The sequence below is a fragment of the Coenobita brevimanus genome, chromosome 19 (genome assembly GCF_032717465.1).
Source record: "Coenobita brevimanus isolate Jiangsu-jjx chromosome 19, ASM3271746v2, whole genome shotgun sequence".
NCBI classification, from domain to species: domain Eukaryota; kingdom Metazoa; phylum Arthropoda; class Malacostraca; order Decapoda; family Coenobitidae; genus Coenobita; species Coenobita brevimanus.
In genome coordinates, this window is record NC_136972.1 from 29210193 (window position 1) to 29236302 (window position 26110).

Below are 26110 nucleotides of genomic sequence, written 5' to 3' on the forward strand. Positions count from 1 at the left end.
TTTCTCTCTCTCTCTCTCTCTCTGCTCTTCATCGTTATTCAGTGCCCTCTTATGTTATTCACGTCTGTTCTTCAGTCGTTATTGGTGGGCGTTATATAGCTACCGGTAGTTCTGGTCTTCTTCATATCAGTGTTATTAATCGTTATTTAATATCGTTCTCTGTTATTCACGCCTGTTCTTCATCATCTGGGGTTGTTATTCACGCCTGTTCTTCATCATCTAGGGTCGCTGTACGTTCTAACCCATTGTTCTTCATTTTCCACATCAGTTCTTCACTGATGGGGTCTCTGGTCGTTCTGCAGTGCTGTTCTCTGTTATTCACGCCTGTTCTTCATTTTCTAGAGCTGTCTTTTACGCCTGTTCTTCATGTGTTGTTATTCACGCGTGTTCACCATCTAGGTTTAGTGAACGTTCTGCTGCTTTGTTCTCCCACCGGATAGCAGTGAGGAAGACAATTTTGTGTGGTTGTGACTCTCTCTCTCTCTCTCTCTCTCTCTCTCTCTCTCTCCTAGTTTCTCTTTACTTATCCATTCATTCAATCATATACATTTCCTCTTCAGTGCCATCATGTGCTCAGCCTTCCTCGAGGACCCAGGCGCGGAGGAGTTCATGGGTTTTGATCTTGCGTCTCTCAAGGTTGACGAGGCCTACTTCAGCGTGTCTTCAAGATATTCTCAGCCCCTTACCCTGTACACCAAGAGCCACGCCTGCTATGGGGTGAGGAGTGGTGAATGTGGTGCTGGTGGTGGTGGTGGTGGTAGTAGTAGTAGTAGTAGTAGTAAAGCATTATTACCGTATCAGTAATAGTCGTAGAAGTAGTAGTAGTAGTAGTAGTAGTGGTAGTGGTAGTAGTAGTAGTAGTAGTAATAGTAATAGTAATGGTAGTAATAGTAGTAATGCATTATTACAGTATCAGTATTAGTAGTAGTAGTAGCAGTAGTAGTTGTAAGAGTAGTAACAGCAGTATTAATAGTAGTAACAGTAGTAGTAATAGCAGCAGTAGTAGTAGTAATACTAGTTGTAGTAGCAGCAGCAGCAGCAGACCTCCTAACTCCCACCTCTCTCTTTCAGTGCCCACTACAACCGTCTCTAACAGTGAATCCTGGCGAGAGCAACAATATAACGCTGTCCACACACCACCCATGGACGCTGCTACTATCAACCCAGACTGACCCCTACCTGCCGCCAGACACGTTAGTAAAGAGAGAGAGGGGGGGGGGTTGAGGGAGAGAGGAATGGGGAGCTGTGTGTGTGTGTGTGTGTGTGTGTGTGTGTGTGTATGTGCGCCATTATGCTTATGTGTGTGTCTTATGGTATCTAATTAATTTTCTCTGCATGTATTATTCAATCTATCTATCTGTCTGCAGCCGGACGCCATAATCCTGTAAGGGGTAGTAATTTGTCTTTGAGTTAGTTGTTTTAAGGGGAGAGGCATTAACCCTCCGCCTACGCACTTTTTGACACGTAGGGAACACGTATGGGTTGATTATATGGTTACCACCCATCGTTGTAAATGGTTTCCAGGCTTACAGAAAACCATTTAGCTTGTCACTCAGTGTAAAGCCATCTGAAAAGGAAGGAGGAGTAATAAAAAGTGACTAGAAAGACAGGAGAAATAAGAAGAGAGAGGACAGACGCAGAACACGAAAGGTAAAGGTGAAGGAAGAAGTAAGCAACACTACATCAAGTGAGTGGATGATGGTCGCCACCACCTGCGACCAATATATAATATAATATTCTGATATATATACTGTATTTCCACGTGTAATATATCCATGCTAACTATACCACAACACCAACAGGACTGGAATATGCGAAATAAGAGGAGCGAAATTTGGTGAGTTCGGTATATACGAAGTGAACGTAACAGACGATTCGGAATGCACTTTCGTCACCCTCAAGGAACCGGTCTTTGAATATGGAGGTAAGGGGGTGAAATAACCCGTATAGATCTTTGCAATAGGGGTGATTTTGATGTTATTATGTAGAGTGGTAAAATATACTGATAACAGTTATGATACAGGTGATGATGATGATGATAATAGTAATGATAATAATAAGAACAGTAATAATAAGGATGATGACGCCTTTATATATCCTTGCCCCTCCTGCAGCATTCGTGATCGCTCTGGCCGTGTATGCTGGTGTGGGTCTGCTGGGGTGGGTTCTCACGGCTGTGTATCACCGACTCTCACGCGCCATACACCAACGCAGAGACCCAGACACACAGGTGGGGTTCAGGCCTCAATGCTGTACTCTTACTTATTAATTTCTTCAGTATATATATGTACCGATATGTATGTATAAAATCTTAAACCATGGCCTTTCTCCCACCCTTACACACCCTCAAACACCCACACTCACACCCTCCCCTCTCCTTCACATAACCTGTTCCCACTGAGCAAGTATTTCCTAGACACACACACACACACACACACACACACACACACACACACACACACACACACACACACACACACACACACACACACACACACACACACACACACTGATAGTTGGAAAATATAGTCAGGGTGATGGTGATGAGATGATCTATCTATCTATCTATCTATCTATTGCCAGACGCCTCAATCCCGTTTGGGGTGGCCACAAACAAATCGCCTCCAAGTCGCCCTGTCCCCCGCCATTTCACTGCCCTGCTCCCAACTCACACCCCCCTCTCTCATATACCTCTCCACCCCATCCCTCCATCTCATCCTTGGCCTCCCCCTCCCTCTTCCCCCCTCCACCTCACTCACATACACTCTCTTCGTCAGTCTTTCGCCCTCCATCCTCTCCACATGGCCAAACCACCTCAGTGTGTTCCTCATAACGCTTCCTATCACATCCACATTCACACCACAGCGCTCCTTTATATATGATGATGTTAAAATAATGATGACAAAGGTGATGATGATGATGATGATGAACCCCCACCCCCCCAGGTAATGGCGCTGCAGATGGGGGCGTCCACAGACACCACGACCACGCCCAAGGACACGCCCAAAGCCACGCCCAAACCTCGCATCAAATCACTTGACACTTTTAGGGGGTTTGTGTGTCCGTGGTAGTGGTAGTAGTAGTAGTGGTAGTAGTAGTAGTAGTAATAGTGGTAGTAGTAGTAGTACCGGTAGTAGTGGTAGTTGTAGTTGTTGTAGTAGTAATGGTAGTGGTGGTTGTAGTAGTAGTGGTAGTGGTGGTGTAGTGGCTGTAGTAGTAGTAGTAGTAGTGATAGTAGTAGCAATGGTAATAGTTAATGATAATAACAATGATAATCAGTATAGTAATAATAATAATAATAATAATAATAATAATAATAATATCTTTTCAGGATCAGCATAGTTATAATGATTTTCGTCAACTACGGGGCGGGAAGTTACTGGTTCTTGGAGCATGCGGCGTGGAATGGATTACAAGTGGCTGATCTCGTCTTTCCCTGGTGAGAGAGAGAGAGAGAGAGAGAGAGAGAGAGAGAGAGAGAGAGAGGAGAAAGAGATGGGGAGAGAGTACGATCTTAGCAGTTGATAATGTTAAGTGATGTGTGTGTGTGTGTGTGTGTGTAATTCACCGGGTCGGTCAGGATCACTTGATGGTCGTGATCGTCAGCTTTTACCCTCCCGGAAGGGAGCTGACAGCTCATATAGTCCGATCTAAGGGCAAGGCTGTGACCTTCACACACGCACACACCCGTCCCCTTGCTCAAGGGGGACAGTAACCACCCACTTCGTCAGTGAAACTTTTCGCAACCTGAGCGAGGCGCGAACTCTCGTCCACCAGTTGGCAAGCGAGAGCGTTACCACTGCACCAGCGAGCGGTGTGTGTGTGTGTGTGTGTGTGTGTGTGTGTGTACACCAGTTAACCTTGTGTATGTTTTTATAAGTAATGTGTGTGTGTGTGTGTGTGTGTGTGTGTGTGTGTGTGTGTGTGTGTGTGTGTTTAAGTAATGCGTGTACACCAGTTAGCCTGACCTTGTGTATGTATTTATAAGCAGTATGTGTGTGTGTGTGTGTGTGTGTGTGTGTGTGTAATCATGTGTGCACTAACCACATCTGCGTGTATAAAGCTCCATGTACACCAACTAACCAACCATGTACGTTTTTAGGTTTATGTGGATCATGGGTGTGTGTATACCTATGGGTCTGCGGTCTGCTCTGCGCCGACGCACACCACGCACCACCATCTTTGTTAGGATAGTCAAGGTGGGTTACTATCATCACTATCATCATGATCATCATCATCATCATCATTATCATCTTCTTCACCTTCATCATCACCATCATCATCATCACTATCATCATGATTATCATCATCATCATCATTATTTTTATCATCCTCTTCACCATCATCATCATCATCATCATCATCATCATCATCATCATCATCTTTTTCTTCTTCTTCTTCTTTCTTCTTCTTCATCATCATCATCATCTTTTTCTTCTTCTTCTTCTTTCTTCTTCTTCATCATCATCATCATCATCATCATCATCATCATCATCTTTTTCTTCTTCTTCTTCTTTCTTCTTCTTCATCATCATCATCATCATCAACATTATTATCTTTATCATCCTCTTCACCATCATCATCATCATCACTATCATCATCACTATCATCATCATCACTATCATCATTATCATCATCACCATCATCATTATCATCATGTTCTTCCTCCACCTCTTCCTCTTCTTTTTCTTCTTCTTCATATTCATCTCTATCATTACTATCACCTTCATCATCATCATCATCATCATTTCCACGGTACTCAAACTCACTCTCATTTTTTTTTTATATATTCTCACGTCATATTTGCTTCATATATATTTTATAATCATCAAAACTGTCGAACATTATATATTTTTTTTAACAGTGCAACACATTCCGTTCCTACACCCCTTATACTTTAACCTGGCCTAGAATTACCATCTCCCCATCTTGAAATACTGAGTTGTAAGAGACTGGCGATGGAATAGGATGCTAGTCACGAGGAAGTGCCACGGAAAGGAACCATAACATTGCCTTTTTCTCTCGTTGGCCAACATGAAATAAGCAACAAAAGGACGAAAATCTGGGCCCAAGTTAAGACAGACAGACTATAGTTAAAAATTTTACGGAGATCTCGAAAGTCAAAATCGTCAGCAACACATTTTATTTTTTATTTATATATTTATTATTTATTTTTCAATACGCCAGTACTCTGTTCACCTTAACTTGGCGTAAAATTGCCATCTCTCCACCTTGAATGCGAGCTGTGGCAAGGAATTAATGCTGGAATAGGGTGTTTTAGTCACGGAGAAGTGCCGATTCGCCAAGGAGGATGAAGAGGGTGGATTTGAGTGGACATAACGAGTCTTTAATGTATCTATCTATCTGTGTCCTATCTCCATCTATCTATCCGTCTCTCTCTCTCTATCTATCTATTTATCTTTTTGTGTCCTATCTATCCATCTATCTATCTGTCTTTCCCTCTATCTATCTATCTATCTATCTGTGTCCTATCCATCCATCTATCTATCTGGTTATCTATCTATCTGTATCCTATCTACCCATCTATCTGTCTGTCTGTCTCTCTCTCTCTCTATCTATCTATCTATCTGTGTCCTATTTATCCATCTATCTGCCTGTCTATCTATCTATCTATCTATCTGTGTATCTGTCTGTCTATCCATCTATCTATCTGTCTATCTGTCTGTCTCTCCCCCTATCTATCTATCTGTGTCCTATCTATCCATCTATTTGTCTCTATATCAGCCTGTGTCTGTCTGTCTATCTATCTATCTATCTATCCATGTATCTATCTATCTCATGTCTCTTTGCAGCGCTCCCTCAAGCTCTTCGCACTGGGCATTATCCTCAACTCGCTGGGTGGATGGATATGGCTGGACAGGTATCGCATCCCGGGTGTACTACAAAGATTCGCCATTTCGTACCTCGTTGTTGCATCCGTCGCCCTCGCTCTCACGCCTGCTGAGCCCCCGCAGTACCAGGTTAGAGCCAGTTCACTTTCTCATTCACTTTCTCTCACTCTCGTAGCTTTAGGACTCCAGCGGTACATCTCTCTCTCTCTCTCTCTCTCTCTCTCTCTCTCTCTCTCTCTCTCTCTCTCTCTCTCTTTACTTTTATCTGTATTTACTGAATGATGATAATGACATATATGAATCATTCTGTCTATCTGTCTGTCTATCTATCTGTCTATCTATCTGTCTGTCTATCTCTCTATCTTGTTATCTGCCTCTCCACCTACCTACAAGACCTACCTACCTATTTATATCCAACTATCTATCTGTCTATCTATCTATCTGTCTATCTCTCCACCTCCCTACAGTACCTACCTACCTAACTACTTATATCTATCTGTCTATCCTCTGCCTACCTGCCTACCTATCTATCTATCTACCTCTCTAATTACAGTATATGTCGTTCTCTTCACCTACCTACTTATATCTACCTATCAATCACCCTCCTCTTTGTCTACCTATCTATCTATCTGCCTGTCTATCTATCTATCTATCTATCTCCCCCCCTTTCAGAGTGACGTGGGTATCGCCATGAGTGACGTTCTTCAGCTGCTGCCCCAGTGGCTGGTTCACCTTCTGCTTCTAGCCACCCACACGCTGATCACCTTCCTCCTGCCCGTTCCTGGATGCCCTACGTCTGTATTTATCCTTTTATTTATCTATGTGTATGTCAGTGTGTTTGTCTGCCTAGCTGTCTATCTTATTTATCCGTTTTCTGTTACATTATATTACATTCCTCCATTGTATTTTCTCTTTTATACATTATATATAAATATTTTCACACACACACACACACACACACACACACACACACACACACACACACACACACACACACACACACATGGGAAAAATCCGTCTTAGTTAATTTTTGCAGCCTCCATTTTTTTTCTTTTTTCTGCCTGGGAAAGACGTCTCACATTAAACGAGTTAATGAAGAAAGAGAGACAGACAGAGCGAGAGATGAGGCCCTGGGAAGCTGAGATCAAACCTAAATTAGGGTTTCTAGACTTGAATGCAGCCATCAGTAAAAAAAAAATAACCCATGCAAGTTCAGTATGAATGTAACTCAGTTCATTTTTTCCTTCAGTCCATATCCCCTTTGGCCCTTTTCCTCACAGAACCACAAATCTCACCCTCTACCGATATATCTCCATTTTGTTTTCCCGGTTACCATCTCCTTACAAACTTTCGAAACAAGGGCGGCACCTGTTGTTATATCAAATCCCAATATGCAGTTGATACTATTTTAAACTTCACTTCATCCAGTTTTGATTACTCATTATATAAATTAAATTGCCAAAACATTACCAAATATATCTGTGTAGTTTATCGTTCCCCCAATGCTTCTTCGGAACCCAGTGTATTTGATTCCATATCCACTCAGTTGAGTAACCTTGACCTTGCCCTTGGCAATGAAATTACCATTTTGGGTGATTTTAACATACACAATGTTGAATGGCTATTGCATTCTGCCCGGACTGACGACGCTGGTCTTGAATGCGAGCTATTTGCGGAATCGTTTAATCTCACCCAGTTGGTAAAGCAACCAACCAGAATACCTGATAACCCTGACCATAATGCCCATCTCTTGGATTTATTCTTGACAAATAATCCAGATCAATACAGGATAGAGGTACTGTCACCACTTGGATCCTCTGACCACAATCTCATCAAAGCCTCATTAGTTAACCCTCCTACACCTCCCATTCCGAACCTGTCAGGGTGACCCGATGGCACTTTGACAGGGCAGACTGGGATGGATTTAGAAATTATCTTGCTGATGTTCCATGGCAGTCTTTCTTCTCTAGTGATCCCAATTCTACCCAGTCCCACATTTGTGACATAATACTAGCTGGTATGGATTTATTCATACCAAGTCAACAATTCACTAAAAGATCAAACTCTCCAAAATGGTTTGATGGCAATTGTGCCAGAGCAACAGCCCAAAAGTCATTAGCATATAACTCTTACTTAAAATCAAAAACACCTGAATCACTCTCCCAATTTAAAATTGCTAGAAATCATGCAAAAGCTGTATTAAATCTATCTAAATCAAACTTTCTTCAAAAGCAAGCATCAAAACTACTTAACAACCCTAATGACAATAGAATATTCTGGTCAACTCTTAATTCTTTCAATAATAACTTTAACAAGTCATCTTCCATTCCCCCACTAAAATCTTCAGATGGCAATATTACAAATGACCCACGTGGGAAAGCAGATATCTTTGCTAGTACCTTTGCAAGAAACTCTACCATAGATGATACCAGCCAGAATGTCTCAGTACTGGAACTTGATTCTCCCGAAATTGCCCCACTTAAAATACAGACAAGATTGGTAAAATCCATCCTAGACAATTTACCTACCAACAAAGCTCCAGGTCCAGATGGAATTCCGCCAATTGTTTTGAAAAAGTGTTCCCCTGAACTTGCCTCTGTCCTAGCTAAATTATTCAGACTATGCATACGTACTTCTTTATTCCCAAATTCATGGAAAGAAGCCAATATCCACCCAGTTCCGAAGAAAGGAAGTTCGTCTGACCCCTCCAATTACAGACCAATAGCTATCACATCTTCTCTTGGTAAGGTATTTGAAACTTTAATTAATAAGCATATTGTTAAACATCTTGAATCCAACAACTTAATTAATGATAGACAATACGGTTTTCGCCATGAAAGATCCACCATTGACATACTCAATCTCTTAACTCATACCATCCATCAATCAATAGATCTTTTTGGAGAAACTCATGCAGTAGCTCTTGATATCTCTAAAGCTTTCGACAGAGTATGGCACCGTTCCCTGCTGTCCAAACTCCCTTGCTATGGACTAACGTCTTTTGTTCCTTTGATTTCTTCTTATCTTAGTGATAGGAAAATAAGAGTAAAAGTAGATGATGTATATTCGAATTTCCACTCAATTAACGCCGGCGTGCCGCAGGGATCAGTTCTGGCGCCAACCCTATTTCTGGTTCATATTAATGATCTTTTATCTGTCACTCACAATCCCATTCACTCATATGCAGATGACTCAACACTACATAGTTCATTCACACTCAGACATCCATTTACAAAGTCTAATATCTCTACCTCTCAACTCAATACAGCCATCTCCATAAATGAAGATCTATCTACAATCAGTGAATGGGGACAAAACAACCTTGTCTCTTTTAATGCTAGTAAAACTAAATATATACAGTTTACCAATAGACAGATATTGCCAGACTCGTACATTACCTTCAGTGCTACTAATATTCCCATCTCCAAAAGTATTGAAATTCTTGGTGTCTCACTTAACAGTGCCCTCAGCTGGACCTCTCATGTCAGATCACTTGCTAAAACCGCCTCAAAGAAACTTGGATTATTGTACAGAGTCCGAAACTTCTTCGCCGATGAGCAGTTAGCTATAATTTATAAGAGTCATGTGCGCTCTCAGCTTGAATATTGCTCACCCTTGTGGAATGGTTGTGGAGAGGTTGCATTAAGGCAACTAGACAAAATTCAGAATAAAGCTGTTAGAATCATTAACAACCCTGCCATTACATATAAACTACCTCCCCTGCAAGTAAGAAGGAATGTTGCCTCCGTTGCATTATTTTACAGATATTTTTTTGGCAAATGCTCAGACGAAGTTGCGTCCATGGTGCCACCTCTCCATGCCTTCCCTCGTGCTACACGGGCATCTGGTAGCGCTCATGACTGGAATGTCACTCAACCATATTGCAGAACTTCTGCCTATCAGAATTCTTTCATTCCCCGAACTGCATCTCTCTGGAACTCGCTTCCCCAGAGTTGTTTTCCTCCAAATTTCAACCTACAACTCTTCAAGTCTAACTGTTACAGATATTTTATGAACAGAGGACACCAGTAATCTGGTGTATGGATTATTTTTTTTTCTCCATTTGTTTTTCCTTCCTCCGTTCTGTTATTAAAAAAAAAAAAAAAAAAAAAAATATGTATTTATGAGTGTATTGATAATGTTAAGTGATGTGTGTGTGTGTGTGTGTGTGTGTGTGTGTAATGCGTGTACACCAGTTAACCTTGTGTATGTATTTATAAGCAGTGTGTGTGTGTGTGTGTGTGTGTGTGTGTGTGTGTGTGTGTGTGTGTAATGCGTGTACACCAGTTAACCTTGTGTATGTATTTATAAGCAGTGTGTGTGTGTGTGTGTGTGTGTGTGTATTTATGTGTATCTGTGTATTTATATATGTATTTATCTATCAGTTCATCTGTCTATCTATCTTATCCATATATTAATTTCCCGTCCTCTGCTTCTTCTTCCGTGTTCAGTGGGTATCTAGGCCCCGGTGGCGTCTCTCTGATGCAAAATGGCTCCCCGTCACCCCAGTGCATAGGCGGCGCGGCAGGGGAGGTGGACCGGTGGCTGCTCACGTCCTCACACATCTACCAAAACCCCACCGCTAAATCTGTGTATGGATCTGCTGCTTTTGATCCCGAAGGAGTGTTAGGTAAGGGCACGAATTCTCTCATAGTCACCCCTTTCTTTGCGTTATATCCGTTTTCTTTGTATTATTTTCTATAATGGACATCTAAGTATATATTTTTTTATCTGGGGTGCTTTATAGTCTATATTTGGACAGGGTGACGTGGAGGCGATTTGTTTGTGGCCACTCTCTCAGGGATAAAGGCGTCTGACTGGGGAGAGGGTGGGGGAGGAAGGGAAGGGGGGAATTTCAAGATATCCTCACTTTCAGGGTCGCTTACGTCCATTTTCCAAGTGTTCCTGGGTGTACAAGCAGGCCTGGTGTTGTCGGCCCACCAGAGCCACCAGGGCCGTCTGCTGCGGTGGCTGGTGTGGGCCGCCGTCATGGGGGCCATCGGTGCTGGCCTCTGTGGGGCATCCATGAACGACGGCGTTATACCTGTTAATAAGAATCTATGGTCTGTGCTGGACTCTATATTTGTCTGTCTCTCTGTCAGTTCATATGTATCTGTCTATCTGACTCTATCAGTCTATACATACAATTCTAACTTCATGTCTGCCTGCTTAATGCGGAGCATCACGCGACGACGGATACAGATATTATCAGTCTGCAAAAGTTGTTGAGAACACTTTGGAAAACAAAAATTCCGAAAACCAACAATTTTTGCCTTTTAGCGTTCAAAAATAAAATATAAATCAATAAATAAATAAAACAATCCCTTATTGCTGGATAAGAAATTTCAACGCTACTATTACTGTGGTGATGGTCCGTTGACTTATATATATATATATATATATATATATATATATATATATATATATATATATATATATATATATATATATATATATATATATATACAAGATGCAATAATCAGTAACTTGACCAGTTTCTGTCAATGTGATTGTATTTTATTATTGTGGTCCAGGCCTTTGAAACTTTTTTCTTATATTTACTGTATTTTCTGCCGCCAATAACAATACAAATAACGCTTTCTGCGGTTACCTGTCTGGCCAGGTCGTTGTCCTTCGTGCTGGTCACTTCCTGCTTCGCCAATGTACTGCTGTCCCTGTGCTACCTGCTGGTTGATGTGTGGGGCGGGTGGAGCGGCGCACCTTTCTATCAAGCAGGTTAGTTGGGCGGGATGGTGTGTGTGTGTGTGTGTGTGTGTGTGTGTGTGTGTGTGTGTGTGTGTGTGTGTGTGTGTGTGTTCTTACCTAATTGTATCTTTACAGGAATGAGTCAAGCTCGTACTGTCCCGTGTCTTAAACCATTTTTATCGCACATGTGTGTGTGTGTGTGTGTGTGTGTGTGTGTGTGTGTGTGTGTGTGTGTGTGTGTGTGTGTGTGTGGTATAATTCTAATGTATCAATATCTTAGCCACATAAATCACATCAAACACCAAGTAACTAAGCCATTTCCCTAACATAGCATCAACCTAACCCTGAATTAAATACACATTACTTCCATTCTACTCATTACGCATCATCTATAGACCCCTCAAATTTCTCTCTCTCTCTCCAGGCATGAACAGCATCGTCCTGTACGTTGGTCATAGCGTCACGTACAATATCTTTCCCTGGCACTACTCCATGGGGCTCATGAACACACACATTTCCCTCCTGGTTGAGTGTCTTTGGGGAACTACGCTCTGGGTCATCACTGCACTCTACCTACACTACAAAAAGAAGTTCTACACCGTCTGAACCTACAAAATGATCGTCTGAAACTGCAATGTGATCCTGTAGATAGTTTTGGTCACGTATTTTGGTCGGCTAAGGATTCTCCCTGACACTTTTTCCTCAGCGATTTAGTTTTGCATCCGGGTGGTTAATATCCCCCCCCCTTTTTTTTTTTATGCAAGGAAGAAGGAATCAAAGGCCAGGAGCCCGCAAACCGTTCCTTCCAAGAAAAAAAAAAAATACAAAAGAGAGCCAAATTCAAGATCCGTTCATTTCGAGATGCCAACTGATCCAGAGTATGGCGATATTAGGATGACTGTAAGCGACACAGAGGAGTAGAGTAACGTATAATAAGCAAGATAAATCACTTGGGAAAAGGTGTTAGGGAGAATAACGACCTTGGAGACTATGGGAGGATATTTGGAGACTTGGAGGAGTAAAAGAAGTTCTACATCGTTTAAATCTGCAAAATTATAACCGAAAACTATGGAGTGATCATCTAGGAAATTTAAAACGCTCTGTGAGGATACTTTGAAATTTTGCAGTTTGTGTGTGTGTGTGTGTGTGTGTGTGTGTATCAGGTTATGGGTCAACAATCCACGCTACCCACGCTACCAAAATAAATCCTACATCGTCTGAAACTACAAAATGGTCACCTACATGTATTGGAAGGCTGTGTAAGGGTATTTTTCAGACATATATAGAATTCTTACTCTCGCCTCAACTACACTACTTTTCCTTTACTACAAAAAACAAGTGCCACAAACTCTAAGCTCTCTGCAAGTACCGAGTGACCTTCAAGAGAGTATTGGAGGACGTGTGAAGATTTTTAAAGGTGTGGGGTTTAATTTCTTGGAGGGTCTATGCTTTTTACTCCACCTTGGCCTAAAATTGCCTTCGCTCCACCTCGAATGTTAGGTTGTAGTATCAGATGAACACTAGAATATACTGCTAGTCACGAAGAAGTGCCCTGGAAAGGATGACGAACCATAATATTGTCTTTTTCTGCCACTGAACTACGTGAAGTAAGCTGCAGATGGACGAAAATCTGAGCCAAGTTAGAGTGAAAAGAGTATATATATTTTTTCCTCTTGGGTTTCTTGCTCCGGTCGTCATCTCACTCTTCCTTCAGTGGAGAGGGACGCCTTCATGTGGTGGCACTGATATAACCGAGCTGCTCCCCTGCCTGGTTATAGAAACACTTCTCAGCTCCCCTCCTATCCACCAAAAGGAGGATGGTGGACTGCAGAAGGAGGATAACTTAAGCTTGTATTGTACCCCTACCACTACTACTACTACTACTACTACTACTACTACTTTGCCGTCCAAAACCACAAATTAATATTACTGAAAATTTTGAAGGCTGTGTGAAATTTTTGGAGGTTGCATGAGAATAATACTCTCTCTCTCTCTTCTCTTTCTCTCTCTCGCACCAATACCCACCGTCCATACTGAATACATACCAGTGCTGTCTCATTGAGGGCCGGTGTCATGGTATTAGCGGGGGTACTTAATTATTTATGTATTTATTTTTACGATGTGTCTTGTGGCAGATCAATAAAGTCTATATTAACAAAATCAAAATCCTCAGCCTGTCCCCTCCCCCAGCCTCAAATCACACTCGCGTTCTTTCGGCCACCAGACCACTTCTCTTACCACTGAGCCACCATCATCCCCAAGAGATTTTTTTTTTTTAACTTATGAAGAAGTTGTGATGATATGAATGCATTTACGTATCTTTATAACTGTCTATCTGTGTCTATCTATCTATCTAGCCATCTATCTATCTGGCTGTCATCTCTGTATCTATCTATGTGTCTATCTATACATTTTCATTAATTGTAAGTTATCCATGTCTAAATAAATCGGTTTATCTATTTCACTTGCTGTCTGTCTATCTATCTATCTTTATCTGTCCATCTGTCTATCTATCTATCTATCTTTATCTATCTATCCAGCCATCTATCTATATGTTTATCTATCTACATTTGTTTACAGTGTCTATCGTTGTCTGTCTGTCTGCCTGCCTTCTTAACTACCTATATATCTATCCTGTCTTTTTATCTACTTACCAGTCTACCTACCTATCTATCTATCTATCTGCCTGTCTATCTATCTATATCTATCTACCTGTCCCCTTACCTGCCTACCTATCTACTCATACATGTCTTCTGTCTATCTCAGTCCATCTACCCACCTATCAATTTACCGATCTATCTACCATTTGTATCTATCTGTCTATCTATATGCCTAGCTATCTATCTAGACATATATCTCATTTTATCTATCTATTTATCTATCTGTCAGGCACACCATATATCATGTATATTCCCCTTAAATATATTGAAAAGCAGTATCAAACGACATCACATATTTGCTCTCTAAAAAATAAATAGGACGATAGTGTAATTTTCCTTTCCTTATATATATATATATATATATATATATATATATATATATATATATATATATATATATATATATATATATATATATTAACTTTTTTACCTAAAATTTTGGTTATATGGTTATGTGTGTGTGTGTGTGTGTTAATGGCTTGGTACTGTCATTTGTATATAGACATGATGATAATGACGATACGGTAATGGTATGACTGATGATGATAATGATGGTGATGATGATGTTGATAATAATAATAATAATATTTCTTTATCCATCTATAACCAGACACCATAATCCCGTAAGGGGTGGCCGTTTGTATTTAAGGTAGTTGTTTTACAGTGAAGGGCACAAACCCACCGCCAACCCACTTGCTGACACGTAGGGAACACCTATTGGTTGGTTATATGGTTACCACCCAGCGTTGTAAATGATATCCTAGCTTACGGGAAACCATTAGACTCGTCACTCATTGTAAGGCCACCTGAAAAGGAAAGAAGAGTAATAATAATAATAATAATAATAATAATCATGACAGTGATGATATACTTTAACCACTTCAGTGCTATGACGTGTTGATTTCTGCTATCTCCAGACGATTTTATTCAGCTTAGGAGTGGCTTCTGAACTGGAGGGGTTAGATACAGCCTTCATTAACCCCTTCACCGCTAGAAACGATTTATTTTCACCCGATGGAACTGGACAACTGAATATTAAGTCGTGGTTTGCATATTTGTTGAGTCTTAGTTAGGAGGTAAACATGAGTCTCCTTGGTTACTAGCCCTCTTTCACCTTAATTTGGCCCAGATTTTCGTCCGTTTGCAGCTTATTTCACGTAGCTCAATGATAAAAACACGCAACGGCTCTACATCCTTTCCACAGCGCTTCTTCGTGACTAGCATCATATTCTAGTGTTAATCTACTGCCAAGACTCAGTATTTACGACAAAGCGATGGCAATTTTTAGTCAGAGTGAAAATATAGTTCAATTAACCCTCCAGTCTGACTACATCTGGACACCAACTGAGCTGAGAGGGGTTAGGGATCTTTGTTAGGTGAGTCTCCTTGGTTACTAATCAAATCAACCCTCCAGTCTTAGTGTTGATGATATAATGATGATGATGATGGTGATGGTGATGTTTACGACGAGAGAGAGAGAGAGAGGAAGTACCAGATAAGTATGATACAAGAATACGTAGAAATCGTGGAATCTTAGGCGATTAAGAGTCTAAAAATAAGTCTCTCTCTCTCTCTCTTTTGTGTGTGTGCCTTCTGGAATTGAAAGCCCGTTCCCGAGGCCTAAGAGTCCTTCACATGTCACCATGTTGACATCAATACCTACCGTCAATACTGAACACATGCTCGAGTTGTCTTATTCAGAACTGGTACGATAATATTAGCGAGCCCAATATAAATTTAGTTATTTTATTATTTAGTTTTTTAGTCATTATTTAGCTCCGACATACTGAGAGAGAGAGAGGGAGGGAGAACCGGAAAAAGGAAAATAGTGATAATGTCCGGAAATTCGGGAACTTATCACGACAAAATCAAAACAAACACATCCTACACGTCTTCAATTCGGGACTGTTCGTTTTCAAGGCCAGACGTCTGTGTCTTTATCCTGCGATTGACCATATTTTTACCTTTTTATTTGCTCCTTCTGGCCGAGGACGTGTATTTTAGTTTATTCTTGCTATATTCAGCCGGTTTTTAAAATTTGGGATGTATTTTTTGTTAACTAGAGAGGTTAGACGAAGCAATCATCAGCGTCTGGTTTAACCTCACGAAGATCCCTAACCTCCTTCAGTCCAGTTGATGGCCAAGTGTAGTCGGATTGGAGAGCAGATTTGTCTAGTAACCAAGGAGACTCGTTCCTACCTCATAACCAAGGTTCATGAAATATTTTGGTCCAGTTCCATCAGATAACAAACCGACCTAGCCCTTCAGCCCGACAACGTGTTTTGCATTATATTCCTTTAATTTCAAGGCAATTTTTATTCAGCGCGGGAGACTTTTTTGGACTGGAGGGGTTAGATACAGCCTTCATTAACCTCTTTACTGTTCCAAAACTCTCCACAGCTGAATAAAATAGTCTGTCGGTGGTAGTAGTAGTAGTAACAGCAACGACAGCAGTAGTGGTGGTGGTGGCGGTAGTTTAGTAGCAGCGTAGTAATAATAGTAGTGGTGGTGGTGGTAGTGTAGTAGCAGCACAGTAGTAATAGTAGCAGTGGTGGTGATAATAGTACTTGTAGTAGTAGTAGTAGTAGTAGTAGGTTTATCTGAATGTGAACCTGACTGCAAGCTGAGTATTCCCCTTCTTGCACCTCACCATTCTCCTTTCGGGGGATTGGGTGGGAGCTGAAGAACATTTGCATAACCAGACAACAAGAACAGAATACAAGAACACGTCATCGGGTAGAAGGGGTTATGTGCTCGAAGAAGAGATCAGTTAGGATGCAAAGACCAGGACCACACTAACTCCGGCTAACGCTATGGATTTCCAGGTAATATTTTTTTTGTTTGTTTTATTTCTTACATAATAAAGTCACTGGCCATATAATTTAGATAATAAAATAGTATTTTCCATTAATATTAACGTGGCCATTGAGGGTTTGCCTCCTAGGGTTGATTAGGATTTCTTGTTTACATAATACGACTCTAACTTACTGGCAAAAATAAAATAATATTAAAACTCAGCATCAGCTAACAATAATACGGTACAACCAGGGATGGCCCGACCGGGAGGGGGGTTACCCCCCCAATGTTTGTTTCTGAGTTGGTCACAAATAGAGAGTGGAAACTTTTTTCTTTTCTTTCTTTTCTTTTTTTTTTTTTTTTTTTGCATAAGAGGAGAGGTATCTGAGAGGACAAAATATTTTTACATAAGTTTTTTAATATGTGTATTTAAAGAACAAAATACTAAACAGCCAAGTTTCCCTCTTGTCAGGAGAATAGTGTTAGCCAAAATTAAGTACCATGTTAATCAAGGCGCCTTGATCTGGACCCCCTTCACCCATGGAACAGTGGCAAGGGGGGGTGGAGGGTCGGGGCAAATTTGTCTCCACTCCTTGGTCTGGTCATAACTCCGAAAGTCATACTGGGTCAATTAGTTTAATCAGACTACAAAATAATTCACATGGTGTCTATTTTCTTCTCAACAATAATTCAGGCTTGGGTCTAAGTTCAGGTGGCTCTACTTAAGTACAAGTATTTTAGTTTTTAAAATCCCAAGTACAAATTCTTAAAAATTTGTACTTACTTACAACTGTCCAAGTACAATTACTTCATATGATAGATATTTATCTGGTCATGCCGTAACGCCGAATAGATCAAATTGGTCAAAATTGTCCTTACCCCCTCCCCCCCCTCCATCACATGCTCCTTGGGTCATCACTGGGTACAACATCCTTTCCACGGAACTTCTTCGTGACTAGCATCATATAATAGTGTTAATCTCTTGCTGTACCATAATATTTAAGATGGAGAGATGAATTTTACACCCAGTTAAAGTGAACGGAGTATTAAATGGTACCGATAGAACGAAATTATCTGGTGTTAGTCTAAAGAAAATACTTCAGTGAGTATTTGATTATGTAATAGTAGTAGTAGTGATAGTAGTAGTAGTAGTAGTATTGGTAGCATTAGTAGTACAGTAGTAGTGGTTGTGGTGGTGGTGGTAGTCGTAATAGTAGTAGACGTAGTAACATTAGAAACAATAGTAGTAGTAGCAATGATAGTGGTGGTAGCAATAGCAGTAGTAGTAGTAGTGATGGAGGTAGCAGTAGTGATGGTGATAGCAGTAATAGTAGTAGTGATGGAGGTAGCAGTAGTAGTAGTAGTAGTAGTAGTGATGGTGATAGCAGTAGTAGTAGTAGTAGTAGTAGTGATGGTGATAGCAGTAATAGTAGCAGTGATGGGGGTAGCAGTAGTAGTAGCAGTGGTGGTCTCTCCTAAGCTGGGTAAAATCGTCTGGAAAAGGCAAGAATGGAACGAAAAGTCCATGTAGTTAGTGGTGTGTGTGTGTGTGTGTGTGTGTGTGCTAGGGTAATATCAACTTTAGAAAATTACATGATGGTAGCTTTGTGTGTGTGTGTGTGTGTGTGTGTGTGTGTGTGTGTGTGTGGTAGGATAATCTCAACTCTAAAAAACTATATGATGTTAGCTTTATTGTACTCGTGGTGGTTAGGATGCTGTCAGCTGAGGAAATTTATCTTTGCAAATTTACAGGTCCCTCAGCTAAAGTAAATTCATGTTAGAAGATAGAGGTGATGCTGATGGGGTAGAATGTACTCAGGTATCTATTGTTAGTGGATGGTTGTGGTAGGATTAATTCAGCTTAATAAACTGATCCGTTGTTAGTATACTGTTGTGGTGGCGATGGTTATAAGATGCACTCAACTGTCTAACTTCAGATTGTGGTTGTGGTAGTTATAGGGTCAGCTCTATTAAAGAAGATGATCTAATGTTAGGAGATTGTGGTGGTCCTTGAACTAAAGAAACACTATCCCCTGTTAGCTTAGTCTGGTGGTGGTGGCGGTGGCTGTGGTGGCGTGTGTGGTTAGCCTGGTGCTGCCGCTGCTGCTCTACTACCTCTGCCGCAACTGCCGCAAGCATCATCGCCGCCCCTTCCATCCCTTCACCACCCGCTACTCCTACATCCGCAACAGCTTCCGCCAGGCATCTACGTACCTGTTTTCCACCAGTCCACAGGAGTTCAGCTTATCCGGGATGATGCTGGAACTCACTGAGCCTCCACGCAGCTCCCGGCAGCCCCTTCCTCCTTCACCAGATCCACCTCGCTCTACCACCTTCCACCGATTGCCTCCACCGGATTCACCACCCCCGCTTCCCCCATGCAGCCTCCAGACCTTTTCGCCTCACCCTGAGAGCAGGCGGCAGCGTCCCACCTACTACCACTCCATTAAGCAGCAGGCCTCAACGACTGTCATGGCAGGTGAATCGGGGTCAGAGGGCAATTCAATGAGGAGCCAGAAGAACAGGTACACGAGGAAGCAACAACCCTCATCTTCTTCCAGGAACAACACAAACTCACACTCGGACACCGGTTCTCAGGGCACCGAGGGAAGTGTTCGCCCGCACCACTCCCCTCACCGCCATCCCAAGCCTCGCACCGCCAAGGTCTCCTCAAAGGCCACAAGACCCAGAGACGAGCAGTACCCTCACCTGGATGGGCAGGCCAGGGTCAACAGGGAGATGGTGGATGCCCTAGAGAACCGCAGGACCAGGATTGAGTCTGCCGAACGTAGCCAGCCGAAAACAAGCAGGAAAAATTCACACAAGTACACAAAACCCCCCAAAGCCCATCAGCTTAGCGTTGGCACTGCCCCACCCAGCCCCCTGCCCGAACCCCCCGGCCAGCCCCCCCACGTTGTGGTCACCATGTTGTCCCATACACGCTCCATACCCCAACGGCTGCTCACACCACCGCCACTCCCACACCAGGCACCTGGTAGCAGGCACAGTGGCCGCTGCTGAGAAAAGCAGGAAGAGGAAACTCCTTAACCGCAGCCGCTCAACCCCGTGTGTGCGTCCAAAACATGTTCTAGTACAAATGTAGAATTTCTAGTTCAGCTGTCAAAATCCTTTACCAAGTATGAACGGTGTAAGGTAAATTATAGACACTGGAGAGCAAGAGGGGACAAACCCCCCCTGCTGGGTTTGTGGATACGCATAGTGTCATGTTGGGATGCTGCGGCTAAGGTCGTCCAAGAGGAGGAGCGTGGAGTTTGGTGGAGAGACAGGCACTGAAGCTGTGGAGTGTTGTTATATTGATGTGGATGTGGTGGCCAACAGGGACGCAGCCACGAGTGTTACTGGAGACACCTGGATTTTAATTGTCATTATTCTCGAGATACACCTGACTGGGAAGTATATATTACAATTGTATCTAAAATAATTACAATTGTGTCTGACGTTAAGCAGTGATAAAAACAACCCTGGCAACAAAATAGCGAACGAGTATAAAACAAATATTAATAAATGACAAAGTGGCTGCCTTCCTGTTCAGCTTATTCCTATCCAGAGAGGGAGGGGGGCAGGAACCCTCCACATGTCCCCACCCCCCGTCTGCGCCCTTGTTTGAAATAGCCAGGGAGGATTAGCCCGAGACGGTTTGGCCGGGTGGAGTGAAGGAATACAATCGTCTGCTGGTACTGCAATTAACCCTTTGAGTCCGATGATCTATGGAATTTTACTCTTGTTTTCTCTTTCATAAGCTTTCCTTCAGCTCTTGGGAAGCCTCTCGTAGTGAAGGGGTTAATGAAGCCTGTATCCAACCCCTCCAATTCCAATAATAGGATGAAAAATGTGTCATCGGACTGAAGGGGTGATGTTTTTAAAAAGATATCTTGTAGGGATTATGATTCTTTTTTAATCCATGATTTTTTTGAAGATTTTTTTTTTCCAATAGCCAAGTTGCATAGTTTATATTGATGTTTGTTTGTGTGTGTGTGAGAGAGAGAGAGAGAGAGAGAGAGAGAGTGTGTGTGTGTGTGTGTGTGTGTGTGTTTAATCCTTGTATTATTTAAGATTTTTTTTTTTTCATTAATAAAATAGTAATCTAAATTCACTATATCTTTTCATTATATTTTGTTGATGTATTAAGTTACTGAAGATTAGATTTACATTTTTCCTTTTTCCTTATCCTGTTTCGTCCTTCCATTATTATTATTATTATTATTATTATCATCCGGATTATTTTTATCATCGTTATATTATTATTGTTTTTATTATTATTATTATTATTATTATTATTATTAACGTGGTGGTGGTGGTGGTGGGTGCGGGCTCCCTCCATCCTGTCACCCGATGTAGCATTGCCTTCAGGTGACTCGACACTGAGTGACAAGACAAACAGTGTACTAATACCCATGAACCATTCACTACATTAAGTGGTAGCCATATGACCAACGCATCGACGCCTGACGGTACAGTGGGTTAAGATGCTCCAACCAGATGTGTCCATTAGGGTTTTTATCCGAGGCTAAGGTATGCTGCCGGGGCGTGTATGTGGCTCAGGGAAGATGGACGCCCCTGCCCTGCCTAGTCCCGGTCACCATTGGCCAAGGTGCAGCACCCGTTCGCCCGCCATAAAGGCATTCAGTGGATGATTACTGTCGTCCTGGGAGGTATTATGGGAGTGACGTGGACCCAAGGCTTAGTAGTTGGCCTTGGACAACACTCCCAGGCGGGGAACTCAACCACATTTGCCAAGCAGTCAAAGTCTGGGCTGAGACTACTGCTCTCCTATATACAGCTCGTTCTCTTAAAGGCTATACCAACTCCATTTTTCTTGCCCCTTGCCATGTGGCCGGACCTTATTCTGAACCTGGCGAGGAGCTTTTAGCCACAGGAAGGCAGATGCTTACTTGTGGTTGATAGGTCTGTTCGGCAAGACAGCCCGGGGTAGAGCAACAACAACAACCGAGCGTTATTTAGAGTTTAATTTTCACATGTCACTCAGAGGTGAACGACTGGACACTACGCTCCTGACGAGGCAATAAAGACTTGGATGATGGTGATAAATAAAACTACTGTATATGCATTACGCATGCATTATTATCATTTATTAGTAACTAACATCTCTATAAGAAATAACAATACCTATCTATCTATTGCCAGACGCCATAATGAGGCTTTATATAGCCTACCTAAGAAACAATAATTCATGAAACATATATTCATCAACGTAATTATACATTCTTATTTCTTCTAGATAACAGGTAAACCAGAGTTATCAAAATAAAAAAAGCAAATAAAGATATTTAACAGATTATAAAAAAAAGTCAGAAAAATCGTAAGCATTCTTAATTTTGATCGATCGTGACATATTTTCCACCAGTGAACGGAGGAAACAAAACAACTTTGTATTTTTGTTGGTTGGGAAATTTTGTGGCATCTCTTCCTCGGCGATTTATTTTTCGTAGTACACCTTTAATATCTTGTCTGTTACCGATGCAAACTATGTCGATATTAAGGGAATATTAGTAGCATAAGAAAAGGATAGCAATGTGTAATATGCAAAATACATCGCTAAGGAAGAGGTGCGAAGTCTCCTGTGCCAGCGACAACATGGAACGTTCTTGGAGCTGCTCAGAGAATCCACATTTGTTCTTTGTAACAGGTAACTAAGTGTTCTCCTCCAAATTAGCACCCATATACTTAATTATCAGTGTATTTATAAATTCTGTATGGCCTAATGAAGCACAGTTGTTTGATAATAATGATAATAATACTGATTGGTTTGAACTCCGCAGTACGCCGCCGTACATTTGTCGCCTCTCACAGTTTCTCTTGTTCTTCATTTCTCTGCAGAAGAAGAATGTTGATCGGGAAGTTTATAAATATATCTGGCGTACATTTAATTATCTATACCCAGACTAATACATGAAGAATAATGTTAGTAAATTGAGGCCTATACTATTTTTACATTGACTTGGCCTAAAATTGCCACATCTCCATCTTGAACGCTGAGACGTTAGAATAAATTAGCACCATAATATGATATATGTCACGAAGAAGTGCTATGGACAGGATGTAGAGCCGTAGTCTTGTCCGTTTATGTCATTTAACTACATGAAATAAGCACAAAAGAACGAAAACCTGGGCCAAGTTAGAGTAAAAAGGATATATAGTAGTCAAATGAGAAGGGCGATACGTTTGTTTACAAGATTAACATTATACCGAAAAATTAGCCTTGGGCAGAAATTAGGGAATGGGTTGAAACTGCCTAACGCAATTTATTTTTATTTAGTTCAGAACATTTGTATCATGATAAATAAATAAATAAATAAAACTATACTATTTTCTCCTTAAATTGGTCTCGGTTCATCCTGTTGCAGCTTATTTCTCGTAGCTCAGTAGCAGAAAAAGACAATACTACGGCTCTACATCTTTTCCAGGGAAATTTTTCGTGACTACATTCCTTTAACCTGGACCAGATTTTTTTCTTTTTTCCGTTAATTTCACACAACTTAGCGGCAGAATAAGACAATACTGTGGCTCTGCTTTCTTTCCATAGCACTTCTTCGTGATTAGCAACATATTTTACTGTTGACCAATTCCAGAAAGCTGGTATTCAAGATGGAGAGATGGCAATTTTAGGCCAAGTTAGAGTACGAAGAGTATAGCTACATGTTATAGTACTAATCTATCGCTACAACCCAAGATTTAGAATGGAGAGATGGGAGTTTTTATGCCAAGTTAGAGTGAACGGGGTATAGATTCCAACTAACTTGAGCTCCATATTATAGCACTAATTCACTGTTACGTCACTGGATTTAAAAATGGCATGAGGGCAGTTTTAGGCCAAGTTAGAGTGGACGGGGTATAGATTTCTACTAACCTGGCACTCCTGGTACTCTTTGATGAGTTTAATATCGTCCTTAGCGTAGTAGAAGAACAGGGTGTAGATGGGAATAGCTAAACAACAGAGGATGGCCGGGATGTAGTCAGTGAGGAGGAAGAACCAGATAAGGAGGAGACCATTGAACAGAACAACACCTAGAGAACAAAACCACCACAGCCACTCTGCCCCACTCGCCTCAAAGGACCGATTCTGTAGGAGGGATCAGCATTATTATTATTATTATTATTATTATCTCACTATCATCGTATTAATTATTGCTATTATTAGTCAGCTTCCTAACACCTCACCATCAATCATCATCATCATTATGCTCTAACTAGGCTGATCTAATTCCAAGCAAAATAATCTGATTCCAAGTTTAAAATGTTTGGATTCTAAGTTGAAAGGATCGAATTCTAATCTTAATGGATCCAAACCTCGTGTATAAGGAAGAGCAGACGGGCTGTGAGGAAGCCGTAGGTTGCGGTGAGACTTGCCATAACAGCTGAACCAACAGCAACTGCAAGAGATTAAATAATTATATCTATCTTTCTGTCTGTATACCTATCTATCACACAAGAGAATTAGGAAGGTTGTAACCCGTCAAACAAATCGCTACGGAAAAGGTACCACGAAGTGTGTCACGGTATCGATAACACGGAAACGGAAGGAAGGCGAGGGTGAGAGATATGGCGAGATAACGCGTTGGTGTGGCTGTCTTCACATAGTACGTACAGGTGTCAATAGTTCATTTTCATTTTCGAGATTTTGAACGTTATACCGACTCGAAATTCTGAACATTTATACCGACTCGAAATTCTGAACGATGTGGAAATTTTGAACTTCATTCCGAATCGAAAATCTGAACATTATACCGGTTCGAAATTGTCAACTTTAGTTTTGAAATTTGGACTTTTTACTGGTTTGATATCTTTAGTGTTTCGAAATTCTGACCATTATCCTTGGTGTAATAGAAAAAAAATCCGTTTAGTTAAGGTGAACGAAGTGTAATGTAATCGAGAGAGAGAGAGAGAGAGAGAGAGAGAGAGAGAGAGAGAAAGTGTGTGTGTGTGTGTTCAGGGTGATTAAAAAATAAAGCTCCATTTGAAATTCACGTGGCAGACTTATGTGATGCGGGGATGGCTCAGTCTGCTGGTACGGGCGTGGGTTTGGTGGTGGGGGTGAGAAATAAATAAATGATGCAGGATGGACACTGATAAGGCTGACTGTCTGCTGGTGTGGGCGGGGGAAGTAAATAAATGATGCAGGATGGACACTGATAAGGCTGACTGTCTGCAGGTGTGGGCGTGGGGAAATGAAGGAACAGAAGAACATAAGAAGAGAGTTTTTTTTTTTAGGCAGCTCCTAGAAGAGAAACTGAACTACTAGAATGAGATAAGGATAGCAAAGAATGATAGATAGATACTACTGATAGATAAATACTGACTGACCCGTACGCGCAACACACAAGAAATCACCGTATATAATGTACTTAAATGTACATACCCTGTACATCCTTGTGCTCTGGGTTTAGCACCATCCCTAGCATGACGAAGAAGGCGAGGCTCTGTACCGCTGCCATTACCTAAGAAGACCACGTAGTACATTAGCACAGTACATTGGTGGAGTACATTAGATAGCACATGGGACAGTACATTATTTATAGTACATAGTTAAGGTAGATTCTTTTCTAGGAATAGTAGTAGTAGTAGCAGTAATAGTAGTAGTAGCAGCAGAACATAGCAGCATAGGGAAGGATGTAACACTGTACTTCATAGCAAAGGAAGAGTACAAACATCAGGTGTACTAAGAAATAATGACATTGACTAGGGCATCATTGACATCATTGACATCACAAGGTTACACCATCACTCAGAAATGTTGTTATCAGTATTGACTTTATCTATAACCCGTCCTTCAGATATCACTCAACTGATAGCATTCACCTGAGATTATGAGGCTACCTGACATATCTATCTATCTGTCTGTCTATCTTTATCTGTTTGCTTGCGTCTGTCTGTCTGTCTGTCTCTACCTATTTATATAAATACACATATAAACATACATACATACAATCTTTCATACATGCTGTACATATATATTTCAGCACTATAAATAAACACAGAAACTTAATTACTGAGAGAGAGAGAGAGAGAGAGAGAGAGAGAGAGAGAGAGAGAGAGAGAGAGAGAGAGAGAGAGAGA

The 26110-nt window shown here is 41.3% G+C and overlaps 2 protein-coding genes across 2 annotated transcripts; one reads left to right on the forward strand and one right to left on the reverse strand.

Moving 5' to 3' along the window:
* The first annotated feature begins 567 nt into the window (after positions 1 to 567).
* On the forward strand, positions 568 to 12164 carry Hgsnat (Heparan-alpha-glucosaminide N-acetyltransferase). Its single transcript, XM_080266214.1, has 13 exons — positions 568 to 717; positions 1072 to 1193; positions 1803 to 1924; positions 2115 to 2230; positions 2946 to 3052; positions 3332 to 3439; positions 4103 to 4199; positions 5814 to 5981; positions 6525 to 6646; positions 10304 to 10482; positions 10729 to 10915; positions 11476 to 11588; positions 11983 to 12164. The coding sequence occupies exons 1-13, from the start codon at positions 568 to 570 to the stop codon at positions 12162 to 12164; spliced, it is 1773 nt and encodes a 590-aa protein (XP_080122340.1).
* A 10446-nt stretch (positions 12165 to 22610) lies between these two features.
* On the reverse strand, positions 22611 to 25488 carry LOC145391735 (uncharacterized). The gene is made up of 4 exons (XM_080266270.1): positions 25413 to 25488; positions 24344 to 24426; positions 23904 to 24116; positions 22611 to 22867 (listed from the first exon to the last, which is right to left on the reverse strand). Exons 1-4 carry the CDS (start codon positions 25486 to 25488, stop codon positions 22841 to 22843), a joined length of 399 nt encoding a protein of 132 aa, XP_080122396.1. The 3' UTR covers positions 22611 to 22840.
* Between the last annotated feature and the right edge of the window lie 622 nt (positions 25489 to 26110).